At 31.4% G+C, this 24,521-nt stretch overlaps 1 protein-coding gene across 1 annotated transcript; it reads left to right on the top strand.

Moving 5' to 3' along the window:
• The first annotated feature begins 1,654 nt into the window (after positions 1–1,654).
• LOC143051011 (uncharacterized) lies at positions 1,655–19,249 on the top strand. Its single transcript, XM_076224083.1, has 10 exons — positions 1,655–1,868; positions 4,049–4,260; positions 6,410–6,479; positions 8,305–9,218; positions 9,393–9,435; positions 11,880–11,937; positions 15,800–16,050; positions 16,487–16,677; positions 17,450–17,522; positions 18,828–19,249. The coding sequence occupies exons 1-10, from the start codon at positions 1,685–1,687 to the stop codon at positions 18,836–18,838; spliced, it is 2,007 nt and encodes a 668-aa protein (XP_076080198.1). The 5' UTR covers positions 1,655–1,684; the 3' UTR covers positions 18,839–19,249.
• The last annotated feature ends 5,272 nt before the right edge of the window (positions 19,250–24,521 follow it).

Below are 24,521 nucleotides of genomic sequence, written 5' to 3'. Positions count from 1 at the left end.
TGAATTCTCCTCGGAGTTCAGTATTTTTTGTGATTTTTCTTTCTACGTATTAAATTCCCCAAAAATCTGTTTCTTAGGGAAGTTCGCTTGTTATGTTTTGGTATTCTTGTCAGATTTTTGAATCCTCTTGTTTTATCCATTTGAATGCCTTAAAAACAATTTTCCATTGACCCCCATTTATCTTTTTATAAATCTTTTACATGTTTAATGATAATCCAATTGTAAAAGTCTTATAAAATTTAATTGTTTTGTAATAGTTTTTGAGAACTTGAACTTGTCAATGATAAAGCTATGAAAAGTCTAGATTTAATATTTTCCCGTCAAAATTTCAGTGGCTTATATCTCGAAACGTTTAATGATAATCCATCTGTAAAAGTCTTATACAATTTATTTTTTTGTAATAGTTTTTGAGAACTTGAACTTGTCAATGATAAATCTATGAAAAGTCTAGATTAAATATTTTCCCGTCAAAATTTCAGTGGCTTATATCTCGAAAACAAGCACATTGACCTATGGATAAATGGATATTTTTATAAGTCAGAATGATATATGATAGTTGTACAATGTTATAAGGAGTATGGATATCAATAGTCTTCTTTTTTAATTTCAAAAGTAGAACATCCTTTGTTTTAGCAAATACTAAGCAGATATCGTTTTATATGCAGGTGAAAATGATGGGCACACTTATTAAATGTAAGATAATAGTTATTAAAGGTACCAGGATTATAATTTAGTACGCCAGACGCCCGTTTCGTCTACATAAGACTCATCAGTGACGCTTATATCAAAATATTTATAAAGCCAAACAAGTACAAAGTTGAAGAGCATTGAGGATCCAAAATTCCAAAAAGTTGTGCCAAATACGGCTAAGGTAATCTATGCCTGGGATTAGAAAATCCGTAGTTTTTTTCGATAAATTCAAAGTTTTGTAAACAGGAAATTTATAAAAATGACCACATTATTGATATCCATGTCAACACGTAATCGCTTAATTGTTGACTACTGGGCTGGTGATACCCTCGGGGACGAAACGTCTACCAGCAGTGGCATCGACCCGGTGGTGTAAATAGTTATCAAAGGTACTAGGATTATAATTTAGTACGCCAGACGCGCGTTTCGTCTACATAAGACTCATCAGTGACGCTCATATCAAAATATTTATAAAGCCAAACAAGTACAAAGTTGTACAGCATTGAGGATCCAAAATTCCAAAAAGTTGTGCCAAATACGGCTAAGGTAATCTATGCCTGGGATTAGAAAATCCTTAGTTTTTTGTACTTTACATGCTTACTTTGGTAGATAATGATTGTTTCAAATGCAGCAAAGAACTAGTAGATGTTGAAGTTCACGAACCATTACCACTTGGTAAGTATGTCTTGTGCAAAAAGCGGTTCAATATATGCAATATGATCACTTATAATGTATTTGATATAAACAATAAAATGTTACAATGAGTTTCATTTAACATGTTTAAAGTACTGGCGGTACTTCGTTTTGAATTTGGTCAGCTCCGGTGAGATATGTTTACTTATTTCATTTTTTATTTATAAATTATCATTTTGAGATTTTGGTATTTGTTTTAGTATTTATTCGGATATGAATGTTCTGCTTTAAATATATTTACATTGTACCACTTTTATCCATTCCAGCTGAACTTACAACAGATGAAATATACTATCTACGAATGATTCATCTTATATTCAGAGTTGCATGTCCAGTTGTCCGAATGATATTTAACCAAGAGATTAAACCTAATCAGTTACAAAAGACACTTGATAAATATAAGACAAAAATGAAAAAACAATACAGAAAAAGGGAAAAGATAATCAATAATCAGCAGTGGGATCTACTTTATAGACGAAATTCAGGTATAAAACAAGCGTGATAGTCCATCCACCAGTTTTTTTTACAAGTAATGTCGAAGCCTGAAAATGTAATATATCAGTTTTCTTTCTTTGTTGTTGTCCTATATTTAACCATTCACGAGCATGAATAAAAGATGTGGGATAAACATCAATGTGACCAAATGTCTTCAAAAATACATATGCTGCATGTCAAGCATTACATTTACGATGTCTAAGTAAACCTAATAGTAATCTTTAGTAGATCAACTTTGGGTCTGGTATACAAAACACAAGGCCTGATATCTATGAATATATATGATGTACATTAGAATCGTCATTATGGCGTACTTTTCAAATCCATCCTTTTCGCACACTTCAATTTTGTAACATTGTGGAATAAATACTTATTTTTCAGAAGTAACTTCAATTTGTAAACACAGTTTTCATGAAAAACGAATCATGAATTAGCTCCAAATATGTAAAAGAAAAAAAACCCACTGTAATTACAAACAATCATGCTTTATTATGTTGTAATTAAAAGCTTCACGTTAAATTTTATATGTATATGTTTAATAACATTTAAAAAACTATCTTAACCCTCACAGTTTCAATCTTCATCGGCGCACTTACAATTTATTCCAAATATATATATTCGATATAGTCTTTACTAAAATATTGGAGCTCTTTCCGGATAGGATTTTCTATTTCAGGTCTCATTAAATAGCTTACTTTTTAGTGATTACGAAAATGTATGGTTTCTACATACTTTCTTTCGAACAAGGGAGATAATTAGTTACTTTCGATTTATAGCAGACGACTTCTGGTCTCATTTGAGGGTTATTCTATGATTATTCTTAAAAAATACCGGTTATGATAGGAATTATGGTATAAGTTCGAAAATTACTAATGTCGGTGGGCAAAAGGTCAATTCGGTTAATATATCTTTACGGTCATATGCGTTACACAACTCTGTAAAAATACACTATGGCTTCATCATGTACAAGAATGAGGTTATATTCGTTTACCTTAAAAATATCATTAGATCGCTTCCGAGTGATTGTTTGATTATAAAACTCAACAACTCAAATATTCAGCATCATTTCTTTTATGTCTAGCTGTTAAAGTATAGCATAGGATGCACACAGAAGAACATAGCACAATTTATAAAATAACCTTTGACCATGTTGACCTTGACACATTTTTTATTGCTGTATCAAAGTCTTCAAATTTAGATACTATATGGCTGTGTAACGTACGGTTCGTGAGTTATTCTAACTTATCACTTATGTCAAATATAAAAAGTGAAGTAACTTTCATATGGAGTCGGAGTACCGCTTCTGCATAAATTGAATAAAGCATTCCAAGGATTGATTAAGCCATTTAGAAATAAATAGATCGATTTCTTGTATGGTCGTGAATGAGATGCGCACACAACATGTTTGACGAGATAACTCTTACAACGAATATTCTTTGGTAACAAAGGATCAAAATAAAAAAGAAAAATAAATAAATTCCTCATATATACAAGGACTGAACCTTGAATTTGCGCCAGACGCGTTTCGTCTACAAAAGACTCATTAGTATCGTTAGAAAGTTTAAAAAAAGGCAAATTAGGTTAAGAGTAAAAGGTTTCAATAACATATTTCATATATCTAAAAGACATGTTGCAAAAACAAAATTACCTGCAAAAACATTTTTTGCGGAAGAAAGATATGAAAAGCTAATAGTTCAGAGAACAATTTAAAGTCTGTCCACATTAATATGTCTAAATTGTTTATAAGAAGCCCTCCCATTTAGCCAAAGTGTGTGTTAACGTTTAAATGAAGGCCACGTCCGGTTAATATTTTTCAAGGTAAGTAAAGTATGACGGATTGGTGACGTGAGTTTGACGCGATCATGCTCCAGAGACTTTCAATTATTAAGAAAGTTTTGATGTTTAGATGTCTGTTGCATTACTATAGGTTCATATCAGTTTGATGACTATTCGGAGACCCTGTCCCATATGTAACGATTTAGCGACTTTAATTAAACAGCAATTTGCAATGCTCAGTTTTTCTGCTTGGGTCGGAACAACTTAACAACAATAATAAGCAATGTTGCAGTCATTCAAATGGTGTTTGTCCGGAATTTTGTGTTGTGATGAAATGCATCTTAAAGCCAACATCGTATTAATTGATATCAATCAATCTTTTTTTCTTAAACAGTTAAATCAGAGGATTTTGATATAAGATTAATGATCTTCATCTTACGTACAATTGCAAATATTCAAGTTGGCAATTTATATCCAGTTCAAGCTGACACACGTACAAGTGCAATGCTTTCTAGAATTCAATACATAAAAAATAAAACAACCCAGAGTGTCAATGGGAAACTCTCAGCCGAACAATTCAAGAAATATTGGGATGATATTGGACAGGTAAAATATAATTTCCTACCACAGCGATTTTTTTTATCCTTTGTTCTTATTATTGATAATTGTATTTTAACGTAGTTACTTCTTATTCAGTACAATCATTAAAGCACATACAATCAGCATTGTAAACAATTGTTTGCCATAAAATATAAATACTTCTGTATTCATAGTTCATCAAGCTAAAGTATAAACGAGCGAATGTAAACATATACTTACAATAAAGCAAGACTGTTTAAAACATAACAAATCGTTATGGACTAATTTTGAGCAAATAATGGTTTTAACTAGAATTGGCATCAATATCCATTTTCGATAAATTTAGGAAAACAGACACAGAAGTGTTGATGTCTTCAATTATCGTATATAAAACAACACGTTATTGTCTTGTGTTCTTGTGTGGAATGTCGATAGTAGCAATGCATTTTTATGTATAGGTGGTATTGCAATTTCGAACGTGAACATTCAGTGTCTTAAATAATAGTAAATACTGTTTAAACATTAATTTTCGTGGGGTTAAAATTTCGTGGTTTTGTATCCAAAAGTAAGTTCGTTGGGATTAATTTTCGTGGTTTTTAAGTTTAGAAAAAAATTATACAAATGTCACTTTATAATTGACAATACTCAATAAAACTGATGTGAACTTTTGCCGTTGGGAAAAATCAATAATTGCATTTCATAGTAACAGTGAGCACTAATCAAGTGTTGTAACCTGCATACGCTAATTGGCTGTTACACACCTTTGATGTTTTATTCAAGGACAATGATTGTGTGATAAATGTATTACGACTTGAGGGCATTACAGACACATTAGACTGTTAAATGACATTGATTGACAGTTCTTGATCATTATTAATTACTGTACAAACAAAGGATTAGGATTATCATCTGACTTAAAGAAAACCTTTGAATATCGATGTCTAATCAATTAACCTATTTATTTCATTGTCTGCATTTATGTTCATCAATTATATAATGTCAATAAGATTTAGTCAGATCATAAAATAATGTAAATCTACAGTTAAATTTTCGTTGGGGTTTTAATTTCGTGGATACTTCTTATCCACGAAATAAACGAAATTAAATCCCCCACGAAAATTTGTGCTTTTACAGTAGAAAGAAAAGATTATTCAATCCATGTTTTATTTAACTGTTTAGTATACGTATTATCCCTACTACTCTGATTTCTAATTAGCGAGACACTTAATTTGAATCCTTTACTTCTGTACAATATTATAAGTGTAGCTTGTTGTTCGATGTGAGCCAAGGCTCCGTGTTGAAGGCAGTATATTGACCTATTATGGTTAACTTTTATAAATTGTTATTTGAATGGAGAGTTGTCTCATTGGCACACACACCACATCTTCCTATATCTATTCTATATCGAATGTTTAATATGTTGGCAACGAATGTCACTGCGAAAACTTCCATTGTCGAAATGATCGGCTCACGGAGTGACATTAGTTCGGTTTTTTTTAATATGTTTTAATAATCCCTTTCAACATCCTTATATGCTGATAATTAATGGTCTCTGTACAATATTTATCAAAGGGTTAAAAACGTGTATACCACCCTCAGATATCCAACAAATAGATTGAAGAAATCATTTCATGAACTCATTTTCAAAATTTCAAATCATAATCAATATACTATTAATATTTATTCAAGATTCCTTTAGTAACATTACAAAAATATGTATGGTTGGAATGATTTTTGCTTTACATATATATATATGAAGATGTTGTATGAGTGCCAATGAGACAACCATCCATCCCAGTAACAATTTATAAAAGTAAACCATAATAAGTCATAGTACGGTTTTCAACACGTAACCTTGGCTCACACGTAACAGCAAGCTATCAAGGGCCGCAAAAGTTACTAGTGTAAAACCATTTAAAACAGTCTAATCAATATAAAAACAAGAAACGAAAAACACTTATGAACCACATCAACAAACGACAACTACTCTACTGAAAATCAGATTCCTGACCTAGGTCAGTTGCAAACAAAAACATTTGATTCAGTCATTTCTGTATATATTATACGCCTCTTAAGGATTATACTAGTTTGCACAGAAAACAAATGAAACCACGAAAGGCTTCGGTGTTGATGTATTTGCCATGAAGGCGTATATTTTGTCTATGTATTTTGTCAGGCTGTTCTTAAGTTAGTGTCTTCAATCAAAGAAACCTTTATAGACAATGCAGAGAAAACACAATTAATCGGTAAGTGCTTTTAAAGAAGAATGACGCGTTTTAATCTAATGAATTATATGTTACAATTGTATAACAAGTATTCATCATTGGTTTTAATTTGAATCTTCTGTAGTATAGTTTACCGCGTTTGTGTTTTTGTATTTAAAACGATATGAAATTTAAAGAGACCAACATTTTTAGCTGGTTTTTATCTGAGCATACGATCATTTGAAGTATAACATGATACTAAATAGTAAGTGTATGTAATGAGCTTTACAACTTCATATCGTACTTGCTTCAATTAGCCTATCTAGGTTAATGTAATCCCCAAAAAAGTTCCGTAGCTGCTCTCTTACCGTCTACGTGAAATGATGTGGTATTTAATTTGTCTAGAATTTATGACAACTCGGCACTCAGCTAACTCCCAACACTAAAATACTCTTACCAATTACAACAACTTGCATCACTTTATTAAACTCGCATCAACCCCAACAAGTAGATAAATAATAAATTTGAGGAAAAAAAATTAATCAAAAGACTGTTTTCTCCTTTCGAAGTAAGCTCCTAATTTCTCGGAGCACCCATGTCACGCATAAATGTTTTAAATCATCATAGAGTTCTTGATTGTCTTCTCTTAGTTATTTCCTCCGTTCTTTGAGCAGACGTATAAGACATATTTTGACTCGCACCTTTAAAAAAATGTAAAACAAATTAAACTAGCACTACTGAAAAATGTTTTAATCATCAGTGCCTTAGTCTGTATTCTTCCTCTTTTGGTTATCTTTCCGTTCAAGAACACGTGTGTGATACAGAGACAGATGAGATTAGTTGAATATTCAAACTTATCCCTATGGAAGACTGACCAATTAATCAAAATTATGAAAATATTGAATCAGTGCAGTATGATAAACAGAAACCCAAGCTGTGTATCACCGTAAACATTTCAAGTAGTGATGTTTGAATTTGAAGATATTATTCATAATGCTATATAGTTTCAAGATAGATGTCAATACATTGAATTAATCAATTTAATGATGTAAAACAGCTTCTTTAAAGTGAGAAACAATCTTAAATCAATATATTAAAATACAATGCTTACTGCTGTTTTGCATTTAGATGCATTGTTTCGATATTCAAACATTGTTAAAGTAGGTAAAATTGTTTTAATTAAAATTAATAAAAAAACAGTACCAGTATAAAAAAAATACCGAACTTCAAGGAAAATTTCCATCAGAACTTTCCTTATCAAATTGCAAAATCAAAAATTAACTCACTTAATTAATATCATACAGAACAATAAAAATTTCCACGAGTTTAGTTAATTTCTGTCACAAACCTACTGATACAATAATTCATTAAGAACACATACAAATAAAAACAAAGATACACGACAAAGATGATTGAAATCTCATGTCGAATAATACTAATCATTTGGATTATATTCGACCGAGTACGACCCACCATAGACTAAGTCTCCTTCAAATATGTTAAATATTAGTAGTATTACCGTCATGGTATCCTCTGTGTCATTATCATTGCAGCCAAAAGTAAAAAAAAACAGAATAATTCGGCAAAAACAAAATTGATGCATTGTATGTTTTGTTATTCAATGCTTTAAAACTTCCTTTGTATTTTGTCTTCTGGTTCGGTTAGAAAATCAGTAATATGTGTTGTCGTTGCCTGTAGATAGTACAGTGTTATATAGCTTGCTCATCGGTGTGATCCGAGGCTCCTCGTTGAAGATCGTTCATTGACACATAATGGTTTACTTTTACAAATAGTGAGTTTTGTGATCATTGACACTTATATCTTCTTATATTTATTATAAATCATTTATCTATCATTTTTATTCTAGGCAGACTCTTTACACTGAATCCTGTAGATATCGACTATAACAAATTGCGTATATTCATTTCAATGTCTGAAACATATCCTGCTATGATACTTCAAAACATTATTTCTGAATATTGTATATTTATATCGCAATCGATGGATGCCATACTTAAAAAGGAGAAGCACGAATTATATCATAAAAGATTTATAACCCAATCATGCTGTTTATGCAAGACAGAATTCTCTACATATACGAGAATGATTCCGGAAAAACAGTGGGAAAGCTTATATGAAATTAAATCGGATAGTGATTTTCATCACTGTCCAAGTAATCTAGAACAATGTAGCGAAAGATTCATTCCCAAAAAGATTGACACATGCAATTTATCAATAACCGTTCCAATTGTTCTTAATATTCATAATATTTTGACATATATAATAAATCTATTATACAAGAATGAACTTGAGAATTTTTTGATGAAAAACAAGCATGTAATATACCATTATATGGAGAAAAATAGGTGTTGTATGTGTCGCAAGGATCCTTCTGAAAAAACCTTTATTACTAAAATAGAATGGAACAAACTTTTTTTTAAAGAATGTGTAGCATCTTGTCAGAACTGCATGCAAGATTGTTGCAGCCAGTTCTCAGTCATAAAAGGAATCAAATCATCTAACCTGGACGAAACTTTGCTGTCCAAACTATTTCATATTGCAGGCCCTATTAGTTTTCTCCACAAAATTGAACAAGATTCGTTTTTATACTTTCTAAATTGGACTGTTGATGAGATACCTTTACGAAACGCTTTATTAGATCTTTTAAGCATTATAAAAGATACATCAGTTAGCAGTGAGATGTTAAAAGTTATGGATGAAACCATAACGGAAACAGTTGATGTGCAGCAATGGATTTCTACACACGTTAAGGTTGAAAAGGTATGCATTTTCAACTTTATCATGTTTATACTGAATATATTAATTCTATTAAAACTAGAAATATCAAAACTATTTCATTATTTATTATACATTTATATCTAATAGTTTTTATGTTACTGCCTGTAATGAATATATATCTGTTTATCTAAATCTGATGTCTTTCAATTTTTGCAGGTTAATCCTGATCCACCATTACAAGTTATTTTACCTGATAAAGGTATATTATGTTGAGGAATTTAATACTTCAATTTAGTATGAAATCTTTTACCAAAGATAATTTTGTATGACGCTATTCTGATGTATAATAGTCATTTTAATTGTACTTTTTAAGGCACATTTTAGGCACAAACAGGTGGTTATTTATTCAAAAATATTATCTCTGTTATAAAGCTGACAAAAGGTTCCTCAAATATACAAAAAACTTAAGTATGGATCGAAATGACTATTTAAATTTTCAACAACAAGATTAATGGCGTGATAAAAAATATGAAAATATAAAAAAAAGCATTGTTACTACATGTTTATATCTTTTTGTATAGTACTCACTTCAATGTTGAAACACTTCTGATTAGATTAATGAGGGTCAAACCTTGAGGGCGCATAGCATTGTACAGAATGCTCAAACAGATCTGATATGATATATATTGGAGGGTAAAATGTTTCCGAGTAAAATGCTAGTTCATTTACCATAATCATCACCCCGTATTCTTACGTTGTATCAAATGCTTAAAAAAACACAAATATATGTAAAAGTTTAAAATATAAAGTATGAAACTTTCCATAAAAATTTGCAAAACAGCTCAGGTGTTTGAATCTAAATTAACACAACAGTAGTACTGTAGAAAACAAAAATGATTAAGGAGTGAACAAATTTTGAAAGAGAAGTTGAATTTTTATTTGACTTTATTTTCCAGTCCAATTTTCAGTACTACATTATTACAACGAATTATATTATAAATGAAACTTTTTTTAAATGCCATTATTGATACAAGAAAATTGTTCTTAATGTCCTTATTGAGACTCAATTAGGCACAAACATATTGGAATTTATGAAAAGATTGTCTGCCTACATTCGGTTCGATTTCATTATAAATTATATCATAAGTTTCATATCGATTAAAAATTGGATATCGCTTGATATCAACTCAAGATATGAGCCTTATGAGGGATACAATGTAACAACTACAATTAAATTAAAAAATTCATATAACGAGAGTAGATATTATCAGATTATTACATGGCATTTTTCATATCGCATGTATTATCAGCCCTAGGTTCAATATCAGCCCAAGAGCCGCACGGCTCGAGGGCTGATATTGACCGAGGGCTGATAATACATGCGATATGAAAAATGACATGTTATGATCTTTTTATCATATGCTTCAACAGTAGAGAAAAATAACAGATTCATATATTGATCCTTTTACGTGGTTCCCGAAGTTTAAAGAGTAAAAAAGTTCACGGCCGTCGGGCCCAAAATTTGATACATTAAATATGAAACCTTTCTATCATATGCCTCAGAGAGAGAGAAAAAAAAACATTTTAATATGGACGAATCGGCAAAAAAATAATTCAACAATATACCTAATGATCATTGTTTGGAAAAGTCAACTTTTTAAAGAAACTTTCTAAATTATGTTTCAGAAAAACTTAAAAAATGCATTTATTAAATAATTTGTTTGGTTTTTTTTATTTTTATTTTTTTATTATTTTAAACAATATACTTTCCAGTATTCAAATAATTGTTTTGTACACTACTTTGTAATGTTTTTCACTGAAAACGTAGCATTGAGGTGTATTTTCCGGAATTGGTCGAGTATTACCGGAATGCCATGTGATAACGTTACGGAAAGGCATGTGATAACAATCGAAGCATGTGATAAACTTTTCATATCAGCCCGCTAAGCACCAATTCGAAAAATATGGAATTTACGTCAATTTAATGCTATTATCATACGGTAAAATTTATATGTTATTTAGTCTAAGTATATGATAACAACCGATATATCATTATAACTAGATGTTAAATCTGTTTCTGTTTTAATCAACACTCTCATTATGCTAATTTAAAAAATCTGCTAATAGTTTATTTAGTCGTTACCAGTTCAGACATAATGCCTTGTTGTCACGTTTTAGAATGTTATTAAGTTCGTCAAACAAGAAGAACGTCTTAATAAGCCAACAGTGACTTCATGAATAGTCAATAGAAATGTCTTAATGTCGTCACATGATATTGGATATACAAATCAGTCTAAATCTATTTTTTCCTATATCACTCCTTCATATATTACGTATCTTACTCATTTCAAATGTATCTCCATGCAAGAAATTGACAACAAAAAATAAAAGATATTCTATTAGAACTATATGTTTGGATTAGTTTAATTTCCTAAATTTTTTATGGCCGGACTGTTATTACAAACGGTGGGGATGGTATTTATCCAATTATATATCATTTATGTTATCTTGCTTGTTTTTTTAAAAAAAAGAAACAAATCTGAATAGTGTATTGCTGAAATATATTCATAATGTCAAATACTCTCGTCCAGGAAGGTGAATATAATTTTATCAAATACTTTTAATATATGCTGTTGTTTTGATATAACAAAACATTTGGTTATATGATTGTAACCATTGCAACTCTACTTTTTTTATTGTCAGATAGTTTTTGTACCAAAAGCGTACAGATCCCTAAAGATGTTTCTTTACCTAATAGAACGTAAGTAGATAGCTCTTTTTTTTATCATCGATATGTATGTATATCCGCCATTGCTGCAAAAACTAGAAATAAAAATAATAAAATGTGTAACAAATATGTGTCGCATCTGTGTTTAGAAAAATATTTTGAGTCAAGCAATCCCGTTGTGTACACGAACTTTAAAAAACAATTATTACATCACGTGTCGTTGTGCACGATATCAACGCTTACGTATGACAAAAACGTAAAGAGTTTTCAGTGTTTTACCGATTTTGACGACGGAAAAGTCTATTGATTTGTAATATAAAGAAAGGCAGACTTGATGCGTTGTTTCTGTGCAATAAGAATTATAAGCAGTGGTATTGTGTTAAAAGTATGTACCTGAATGTCAATATATATATTGCCGAGTTTCATCTCTAGCGTTCGATAAATACGATGCTGATGTCAATTTAAAGTCAGGATCGATATATAGACTTAAACATTTTGCCTTTCAGTATTTATTGAAATATCTGCATTATATATACCATTTATACAACTTATTTTGATTAAGACAACATGACACGTTCGAAAAAACCTGGTTTGCGGACATTTTGACAGTCTGTTGCTGAATATTAGATTGAATATGATCTATAAAAATAAAATTGAGAATGGAAATGGGGAATGTGTCAAAGAGACAACAACCCGACCAAAAAAAAAAAAACAACAGCAGAGGGTCACCAACAGGTCTTCAATGTAGCGAGAAATTCCCGCACCCGGAGGCGTCCTTCAGCTGGCCCCTAAACAAATATATACCAGTCCAGTGATAATGAACGCCATACTAATTTCCAAATTGTACACAAGAAACTAAAATTAAAATAATACAAGACTAACAAAGGCCAGAGGCTCCTGACTTGGGACAGGCGCAAAAATGCGGCGGGGTTAAACATGTTTGTGAGATCTCAACCCTCCCCCTATACCTCTAACCAATGTAGAAAAGTAAACGCATAACAATACGCACATTAAAATTCAGTTCAAGAGAAGTCCGAGTCTGATGTCAGAAGATGTAACCAAAGAAAATAAACAAAATGAAAATAATACATAAATAAAAACAGACTACTAGCAGTTAACTGACATGCCAGCTCCAGACTTCAATTAAACTGACTGAAAGATTATGATTTCATCATATGAACATCAGGCACAATCCTTCCCGTTAGGGGTTTAGTATCATACCATCATAACATATATGAGAAGAACATAACCCGTGTCATGCCAACAACTGTTTTTAGAATAAATGTGTTTAGTTCCGATGCAAAGACCTTATCAGTGACTCAATATTAACGCCAAAATATGCAATCTTTAATGACTTGACAACAGTATCGTAATTATATCCCTTCTTAATAAGTCTATTCAAAGGTTTTGTAAGTTTCTGAGGTGAATACTGACACCTCTGTGCTTTATAAAGAATATTTCCATAAAAAATTGGATGTGAAACACCTGAACGTATTAGAAGTCTGCATGTTGAGCTATATTTACGAATGATGTCTTTATATCGATGATAAAATTTAGTAAATGTTTTGACTAGTTTGTGATATGGAAAACCCTGGTGTAACAATTTATCAGTAATACATAAATTTCTCTCGTTTAAATCTAAAACATTGTTACATACACGAGCGAATCGTACAAGTTGGGATATATAAACACCGTAAGATAGTGACAAAGGAACGTCACCATCTAAAAACGGATAATAAACGATAGGAAATGAAAAATCATCCCTTTTATCATAAATTTTAGTATTCAGCTTTCCATTAGTGATATAGATATCAAGATCGAGAAAAGGGCAGTGGTCATTGTTAGTATAAGCTTTATCTAAAGTAAGTTCAACAGGATAAATTTCATTAATATGCATACTGAAGTCGTCATTATTGAGAGCCAAAATATCATCCAAATATCTAAAAGTATTATTAAATTGTTTATCAGATGTTGTTTCGATGGGTCTTTGCTTATTTTTGTCATAAATTGTAACTCATAACAATACAAAAACAGGTCCGCAATAAGTGGTGCACAGTTAGTCCCCATTGGAATTCCGATAATCTGACGATATACGGAATCCCCAAAGCGAACAAAAATGTTATCTAGTAAAAATTCAAGGGCATATATAGTATCAAAGCATGTCCAATTAACATAGTTTTTTTTGTTTATTGCTACTAAAAAATGACCTAAAAGAGTTTGAACATATATATTCACATTCTGATTTTTTGAATGCCCATTTAAATAGGTTTGTGAATTTTTTCTTAATGAGAATGTGAGGCAATGTGGTATACAGGGTAGAAAAATCAAAACTTTGAACAGATTCATAATCACCAATATAAGCATGCAATTTATCAAGTACTTCCAACGAGTTCTTGACACTCCAAAAGTAATTTTTTCGACTATTTTCGAAGGCCTTATTTAAACAATTTATTATCGGGTTTTTAATTGTACCAAGTGTGCTGGTAAGAAGAATAGACAATTTAGTAGTTGAACAATGGCTTGAATACGAAATAAATCTATATTTGTAAGGGGTTTTGTGTAGCTTCGGAAGCCAATACATAGTTGGGACTTTCATTGTATTTGGCTCTGCTTGTAAAGCGGTGGCTAAAAGTTTATGTTTGTTACAGATTTCGTTTTCTGAAAATGGAGTCAGTTGGAATGTTGGTGAATTGGTGATTTCCTTTTTCAGAACCTCAATGTAAAATTTACGTCAAACAATAATAATATTATTAGCAGCTTTATTGGCCGGGACAAAAACAAATTCCTTGGCTAGTTCTTTTAGTTTATGTTTGATACGAGAAATAGGTTTATTGTGGTTATTGTTAATAGTAAAATGTTCTTTAAAATGTTGAATACGTATATCAACTATTTTCATTACTGAATTAAAAAAAGAGTCCAAAGATTTTTTGTCAGCTTTTTCCCGTTTTATCCATTTCATACAGTAAGTACGGAGTGAGTCGTGGATGATATAACGACACTCATTCCAATTAATAATTGACGGGGGACGATATTTAGGTCCTTTACTGAGGAATGATTTTAACTCTCGGTCTTGAACGATGTTAAGATCTCCTGTTATAACATGGGAAATACTCTATTTGCTTTGATACATTTATGTTTGGATGAATGTAGAACAAGAATTATTTGATTATTTTCACGTTGTATTGTATTCATGTTGAATGCATAGTTAGAAAACTAGAGATGATATAGTATCACCATTTCAATCTCTAATAAATACATATTTATATAGTTTGCTAGGTATCTGTTTTGAAAAACAACCAACAACATTATGTTATATAGATATTATCAACACATACTTAACAATTAAAAAAATTCCTATGTAACGAAATTTTGTTGCCGACAATATAAACATGATAACCGTTGTCGCCACAATTGCGTGCTCCTTTCTTTAATCTACTCAACCTTGATTGAGATTGATCTCTGAATTATAACTGGCAATGTACAACACGAAAAATGCACACATGTGGAGTGAGAGTTGTTACTCGTACAGGGAACATGAGAACCCCCGATTGATATTTAATTCGTTTTGCTCAGTCTTTAGTCATCTTAGATAAAGCAAATAATATACAAATACGCAGGTCTAGTGTTGTTTATGGCACAACTTTTTGAATTTTGGATCCCCAATGCTCTTCAACTTTGTTCTTCTTTGGCTTTATAAATATTTTGATATGAGCGTCACTGATGAGTCTTATGTAGACGAAACGCGCGTCTGGCGTACTAATCCTGGTACCTTTGGTAATTTTTTATGTAAAGATTGATATCATACTATATTTTGTTTATCATATTGTACAAAATAGTTTATCTTTATTGCAAGATATCTGAGTTTTGTTTTGATTCAATAAATAATATTTTTCAGTAGATGTTTCAATGATATCACAGATGAAGAAACTAACTTTTTAAAGATTTTTCTTGTTCTAACAAAAGTAGTTTATTCTGTATTAACAAATGAATTTAAAAGACTATGTGCTGATAATGTGCTTGATAAATTTCGGATGGATATTTACGAACAACAAATCGCAGACTGTCACAAAGATTCACATAAAGATAAACATAGACAAAGGATATACCTAACCCAGCAGCAAAGGGAACAACTTTTTACACCAACAAGTGAGCTAAGTGTTTTTCACTCATAACAATAGTTTATTCAAGTATGTGCAATTACTTTGCCTTGAAAACTGCTTGTGTTTATTTAGCTTATTATGTTATTTACTCAACAAATATTTCGTCAAATTGTACGTGATCAATAAAAAAGAATTATACGAAACAAAGGTTCCAACTTCATCAGGAAACTTCTATTTTTTTTAATAAGTCTGCTCCTCCCCTCTGATCCCTTATATCACCTAACGTTTGTACATACAAACATGTCCTTGACTTTCATATATTTGAGTTTGGGCTTTCCATTAAGGTGATTCAATAAATAAAATTAGGATTCATGAAATTGATAAAATGTTTTTTTTTTTATATTTTATAAAAACAATTATTGCTTTAAGAACATATTAAAGATTATCAGTATCATACCCACTTATTTGTTTATTTTCTTTAGAGAAAGAATCAAAGCCTTTGGATTTTGAACTGATGATATACATTTTGAAAAGAAAAACTGAAGAGGAAGGGAAAACAGATTACACTGACCACTTAGACGTTATCGATAATATCAGAAGAGAAATTGTTCAACACAGTAGTGGAGTTTTGAATGAAACAAGGTTCCAAGAAATCTTGACATGCATAGAAAAGGTACTAGAAATAAACATGCTTTACATTATGTGTATCTGTATACATTTGTACATTTACGTAAAAATATAATGACGATAAAATATCATTGTACTTATCAACGTGTGATTAACAAGATACACAATCTATATAAGTTTTGATTTTTTAGTTTCACTCCTGTGAGTAAAGACAATGCGATTTTCAATAGTAATTCTGTTACACTTAATTTTTGTCACTAAAGCAATGAAGTTTTGTAGAAAGTTGGAGTAGAAAGTTCATATGCATATTTTTTCCCTCAAAAATCAAAGCATAGGGCTTTGCATATTTCAACATATATACATACTAACATGAGTTTAAACTTATACATAACCTACGTACTACCCTCCTTTAAGTTTAGGTCAATTATGCAGTTATCAATGTGTATTTATACCGGAGTTGTGTCTCTTATTAGATTGCGCATATATATCCTATATTGGAACCAGTAAGTATGCAAACCAAAATAGCTAATATAATAAATATCTCCCAAAGGCTGAGTTTTTGAAACAGCCAAATTTACAAAATAAAACCTTTGAATCTCAGATATCTGCTAGAGCAGTAATTACTATTGTGAGCTTGTGCAACAAATATTATTTTTCAATTAATTGTCGTTTTGGTTAGTATGTCAAAACATTCATAAATCAATATATATAATAAGGAACATTATTGTATGCAAATTTAAAAAAAACAAATGATATGGAATCTTACCTCATATGTTTCTTGCTTCTGGGACTGTTTATTATTTTTTTTATATTTATAGGCTCTTTTGCATTTTGGAAAAGAACTGTATGAGGACAAAATAACAAACCTTCATCATATATGGAATTTTAAAGGTCAGTAAAATATATCTTATTACTAGTTTAATGTAAGTGTGCACACCTTTCTGTTTCAGAAAAAAACAACAATTTGTTCGGTTTGAATTAATGAATTTCAATGGAAAAAAAAAAAACAACCGACAACACTATAGCAAAGAAGAAAACAGTAAAGTAGACAAATAATAGTACACAAAAGATAGCATTGGCAACTTAAAACTTAGCAACACAAGCCCCTCTAAAAGCTAGCCGGGTGATCTCTGGTGCTCCAGATGGGTAAGCAGATCCTACTCAACATGTGGCACTTGTTGTTTTTCCCGTGCCATTACAACGCCGGTAAATCCCAATAATAGATTACTTGCAACAATAATTTTACCTTATACAAGCTCGTCTTTGTGGGATGGACCATATAAATCCACATATAAAATAACACAATTGCAGAATATATGAATTCAATCAAAACAATATTACCAAATATTGACTAAACATTAAGGGTTGAAAATATACAAAAATAAATAGAAAGAACCTTTTAACATATTTAAGATGATAAACAGCATTAGTAACTAGAGTTTTTACTTCAAGAACGTCATGTGTTACTTGTGAAATTGGTACGACATATATTTTTCACAAGGGTTTTGTATCTTCCAATGAACGCTTTTAGAAAAAAACCGACTCAAATGCCTTTGACATGAAATTAGTTGATCAAAGTTCTGCTCAACAGTTCTGATGTTTTGTAAAGTGAGAGTAGCAACTGTATGCTCTAGAACGAGTTGGAAAATGTATAAGCCATTTGCAGTTGAAGTTGATATATTGCTTCTAAGATAGAGAAAAGTGAATAATTCACACTTAAATCGTCGTGTTTGTCGTAGATTTTAGTTATGCGATGACTTGTTATGTACATTTCGAGGTTGAAGGTTTTTAAGTTCTAGTTCTAAGGATATATTAATGGAACTAAATTTAAAAAGTTTGGACTTTTAATGAAACAAAAACCATTATTAATATACATGTATTTGTTAACGTGAAATTAAAATATCTGACATCTTTTATCTTCTTGTTTTTGACACAATGTTTCGAAGTGCCTGAAGGAACTCAGACTCGTGAGAAAATAACAAGAGGTCAACAAGGAGATGTACACTGTCTGAGGAAGCAACGTTCAGGAAGCGAAAAAGATACCAGTTTCCAAAGTTCTACAGAGAAAACATCCAGGCGTTTTAAAAAGATATCACTTCTGTTTTAATTAGAAATTTTAAACATAACAATTTTCATCCTGCATCATCTTACAAATTAATTCTGTAGATTTCTTATATTTGTTTTCTTTTATTGCAGAGTTTCTTTAACTTCGAAACTAAATTTACACATGCCATGTAATAACATGTGTTTGTGTGTTATGGAGACGTTACAAAGGTACATTACCAGAAAAATGTTATGGACGTCAGTACTTTGATCCCCATACTGGTTACAATGAAAAATAAACCAACTGAATTGTGTATGTAAAAAAAGACTGATCGATTTGGTTCGTGCTATTTATAACCACATACCTGTCAATATTAGCAACATAGAAATAACTGCAAAGTTATACAAATCATTATTTATATGCATGGAAACATATAAGAAAAGACAAATGTATGAATCATCATATTTCTAACAGTTTGTTGTTGTTTTTGTCGTTATCAGGTTAAACATGTTCCCTTAGTTCCTACATCATGTACATTGTTACGTAATTTTAATCAATAAAATTTGAATTTTTCTATCAATCTTCTTTTGTTAACCTGTAGTCTATTCTATGTCAATTTTGAACAAAATACAATCTGGATAGCATTAAATTGCATGTTATTTTATGATATTTTTTTTATGATGAGGCTTGTGATTTACAAAGTGAAAAAAAATCGATCGGTAATTATGCATTTGCAATACATGTAGCGGCTACAAAACTTCTATTTTTAGTTCAAATGAGACAACGTCAGAAGAACAAAAATGTCAACACTCGTTTAAGTTGCAATATACCAAGTGGAACGTCAAATAAGAGTTTACCTTTTCCTTATTCTATTTGAGTTTTCAATTATTCTTTTGTTTGTCTATGAGTGATCTCTTTTGATTTGCCAAAAGAATTTTTTACAGAGTTATGGACTGTTTAAAGTTATGTACAAAAAAAATATTCCTATTTGTTTCAGCCAGTAAGAAAATTAAAACAGATATGCATACCCGTTGAGTGCGTTTGGATGCTAAACAAACGAACAATTTAGAGATTGACTGCACATTTCTAAATATACTTGCTTGTATATTTTGTTAACAACCCTAAAAACGACGATAACAAAGATTGATAGGGTTACATAAGTAATGCTATTCAAAATGCTTTACTTAAAAGAGATATGATTTTGAGATAATAATGAATGTGACATTAAGTACATGCGTTCATTATCACTCAACTAGTAAAAATATTTGTTTATGGGCCAGCTGAAGGACACCTCCGGGTGCGGGAATTTCTCGCTGCATTGAAGACCTGTTAGTGACCTTCTGCTGTTGTCTGTTCTGTGCTCGGGTTGTTGTCTCTTTGACACTTTCTCCATTTCCATTCTCAATTTTATACATTGAAACGAAGTCAGCGTCACGTAATCTGATTTTTCTTTTTTTTGTTATTTAACATGTTACAAGAGCTATATACTTGAAACTGAAGACAATAACAATCAAAACCAAGGAGTAAATAAGACTAAAAAAAAGGACAATAACATGTGGAGCAGGATTTGCTAACCCTTCCGGAGCACCTGATATCACCCCTAGTTTTTGGTGGGGTTCGTGTTGTTCATTCTTTAGTTTTCTATGTTGTGTCATGTGTACTATGGTTTTTCTGTTTCTCTTTTTCATTTTTAGCCATGACGTTGTCAGTTTATTTTAGATTGTTTAACTGTCCCTTTGGTATCTTTCGTCCCTCTTTTACATCAAAAGTTATAAATAATAAATAAGAAACAACAAATACTCCACTGAAAACCGGGAGTAAATCCAGGTGCTCCGGAAGGGTAAGCATTTCCTCACTGTATATGGATGCGGCATCCGTCGTGTTATTTCTTTGTTCAGTTCGGTATTGAAGGTGACAAATTAGACTTTAACATTCATATTTGAAGAAAAAAAAATTTCATAATAAGCCAGTTTGATTTTTGTTTTACTAACTACTATTCTTCGAAGATATTCATCTGTCACTCCATTACAAAACCTCGTCCTGAATACATATTAAATAAACGTTTTGAACTAGCAAGCATCAATCAAATAATTTGTACCATTCTATATACCGTCTGTTTTATTTCAAATTTCTATAGGCTTCCGCTGACTTTATATGTTTTAAGTGCTTAAAATTGAATAGCGCTTAATGTACAACAAACAAACATTTTATCAACAATTTTTTTTAAACAAGTTTATCCGACACCAAAACGATTATCGCAAATCAATTTTTACATTACATGATCAGCTCTAGTTTTAAACTTTAAAACGCCTAAATAGGGCAATGCAATTTGCACTACTAAAAGTTAAAAACAATCCTTTGGGAATTTAATGCCATTCCTTGCCATTTTTAAGACAGTAACTATATATTGAACAATTTAGAATCTTCATGTTGTCCTAGAAGCTACTGTGTTTGATTCCTATTGTCCATAAAATACTTTTGCATGTATGCAATACTTGTATCATGAGTAAATGGGTTCCTGATGCTCCGTCTTTGTGACAAAAAAAAACTTGCAGATGAGCGCATACATATTTGTATACACAGAATATTTAGTCTGTAAATGGATGTGTAATAACATGTATCCTCTAACAGAATATAGAGGATCAGGCCCGTTGTAGAAAGACGGAGATTAAACAAGAATGTTTCCTTGAATAGGCGAAGATTGAACAAGAAACTTCCCTTGAGAAGGCAGAGGTGAACCGCAAACATTCCCATATCAAAACTGAAATATTAAAAGCAGCTGTTCGTTGACAAACAACGAAAATGAAATAGAAAAGTTCCTGGCATCCATGGCATTAAAGTTGTAAATACAAACATCAACTGTCTTGCTTGCAGATAAGTAACTTTATTCCCAGATTATTGAACCGTGATAAGAAAACAAAAAGAAAAATTTTCAATGGAAATTATTATTACAAATAAAAATATAGGACATTTCAGAAAATGTCCCTGCTGTAAATCAATATATCAAACCGATATCAGAAATAACATTTTTTCCTAGACATAAACTTATTGCTTTTTGTTGAACAAACAGTCAGTTTCAATAACGTGATAGACGAGTTGTAAGTTTCAGTTTCGGTAGAGATGGCACCACTGATCAAGTAACTTTTATCAGAGTTTGATAGACATGAAATAAACATGGAAGAGTCAAACGCCAATCCCCTTTACACAAGGCCTACAGAGATTATGGTGCAAGCTACACGTTGCTCGAAAAATGTTTGAGGCATATCACTTCAATAAACTTGTCAACTTCCAATTTCGACTAACAAGGAAAACCCACTTCTTTTTAAAATATCTGATATTTCATCAGAAATAAAATAACACAAGGAAAATGCGAGACTGGGATGTTTTACTGCTCATTTTTATTCTTCGATTGAAATAAACCCTATTACTGATAGACTTTTATGGTTTTTTTGTTTGCGTTTCCTGAAAATATCACTTTTGTATATTAAATTTCGTGTATTGGCTTATGAATCATGGTTTCAATGTACTTCTTGTCACATAACTATCCAAAATTAAGGATGTGTTCTAAATCATATCAGTTCTGAGAGTGTCTATATTTATCAGGCGTAACTATAGAAACACAATTTTTAAATCGGGTAAAAGTATTATGTATGAATTAAAATCATAGACTCAACATGAATTTAGGGTGACGTGATATCGAGTGCGTCGACAGGTAAAGCTGATTTTTGACTTTTGGTTTAAAACATTTCAAAGGCTCAATAAAAATCGGTCTCTTCCTTTATATGTTTAGATGCATATAGAAAAAAAACCAGGTAAACGTAACTAATCGATCAAACAACTAAACTCTAGAGTATTTTCATTTACATGATAAATTGTAAAATGTTATTATTATATCAAACTTATTTTCCGCATTTCATTTCTAGCAAATTTCCTGACTAATACTGGGCTTTGACGCCATAGTTCTATTAATTTGCAAAGTGTATTACAAATTACTTCCTGGCAAAGCTCTATCCATAATTGGAATTGTTTTAAATTTTAATTTTATCCTTAGTTACATTATTTGTGTTGGGAGTGCAATTTGTTATGATTTTTTTTTTCTTCAATATTTTAACACAAAATTTAAAAAGATTCTTGTTCTGATCTTATTTATTTAATGTTTTATCAAATCATATCTCTTTTGATCTTAAACACAGACACATTGCAGCTAAGAAAACCTATTAGCAACATCTTGTACAAATAATTTGTTATTACGCAATGAAAAGTTGAAAAACATGCCCTGATTTTATTTCAGTTGCAACTTATAATTTATTAGCCTATTATATTCTTATTTCAATTGGTAGTTTTGTTTAACGGAGTTGTCAGTTAGCTTAACATTATTTTAGATAACAATAAAGAAAGGTTATCTAGTGTTTTAATTGAAGTCTGCAGCTGGTATGTCAGTTAACTGCTAGTAGTCTGTTGTTATTTATGTATTATTGTCATTTTGTTTATTTTCTTTGGTTACATCTTCTGACATCAGACTCGGACTTCTCTTGAACTGAATGGTAATGTGCGTTTTGTTATGCGTTTACTTTTCTACATTGGCTAGAGGTATAGGGGGAGGGTTGAGATCTCACAAACATATTTAACCCCGCCGCATTTTTGCGCCTGTCCCAAGTCAGGAGCCTCTGGCCTTTGTTAGTCTTGTATTATTTAATTTTAGTTTCTTGTGTACAATTTGGAAATTAGTATGGCGTTCATTATCACTGAACTAGTATGTATTTGTTTAGGGGCCAGCTGAAGGACGCCTCCGGGTGCGGGAGTTTCTCGCTACATTGAAGACCTGTTGGTGACCTTCTGCTGTTGTTTGTTTCTATGGTCGGGTTGTTGTCTCTTTGGCACATTCTCCATTTCCATTCTCAATTTTATTCTGTATATATACTAGTATACATGATTATTATGACTTGTTGAGCTTTTTTTCATGTATTGAGTGTTTCCCATGTATATGATGTTTGCGTATTAACCCGTCAGTGTTTTCTATTTTTTTTGCAATTAAGAAAACTGTGTTCGACTGTTTATAGTTTATTGTATTCTACAGGTAATAATGAAACAATAAAGTTTTAATGAACAATAATAATAATAAATATAAATCAATTGTTTAAAAAACAATTGTTAACGGTCTTTCCCCTCTGAAACATGATTGATTTTTATTAATTGCTTAATTAATTGATTGATAGATTGATTGGTTGGTTGGTTGGTTGGTTGATTGGTTGGTTGGTTGGTTGGTTGGTTGGTTAGTCGGTCGGTCGATTAATCAGTTGATTGATTGATTGATTGATTGATTGATTGATTGATAGATAGAGTTGAAGCCTCACGGAACACGTTGAAAAGGATTTGATAGCGTAATTCCCGTGTGTAAACACTTGAGACCTAAGCCTCTAGGAACACGTGAAAACGGCATTGAGAGCCTAGTGCCCGTGTTTAAACACTTGAGACCTAGCCTCTAGGAACACGTGAAAACGGCATTGAGAGCGTAGTGCCTGTGTTTAAACACTTGAGACCTAGCCTCTAGGAACACGTGAAAACAGCTTTCAGAGCCTAGTGCCCGTGTTTAAACAATTGAGACCTAGCCTCTAGGAACACATGAAAACGGCATTGAGAGCCTAGTGCCTGTGTTTAAACACTTGAGACCTAGCCTCTAGGAACACGTGAAAACGGCATTCAGAGCCTAGTGCCTGTGTTTAAACACTTGAGACCTAGCCTCTAGGAACACGTGAAAACGGCATTCAGAGCCTAGTGCGCGTGTTTAAACACTTGAGACCTAGCCTCTAGGAACACATGAAAACGGCATTGAGAGCCTAGTGCCT

This window comes from Mytilus galloprovincialis, chromosome 11, assembly GCF_965363235.1.
Source record: "Mytilus galloprovincialis chromosome 11, xbMytGall1.hap1.1, whole genome shotgun sequence".
NCBI lineage: Eukaryota > Metazoa > Mollusca > Bivalvia > Mytilida > Mytilidae > Mytilus > Mytilus galloprovincialis.
The sequence above is the reverse complement of the archived record's forward strand: the minus strand, read 5'-3'. Positions and strand labels throughout refer to the sequence as shown.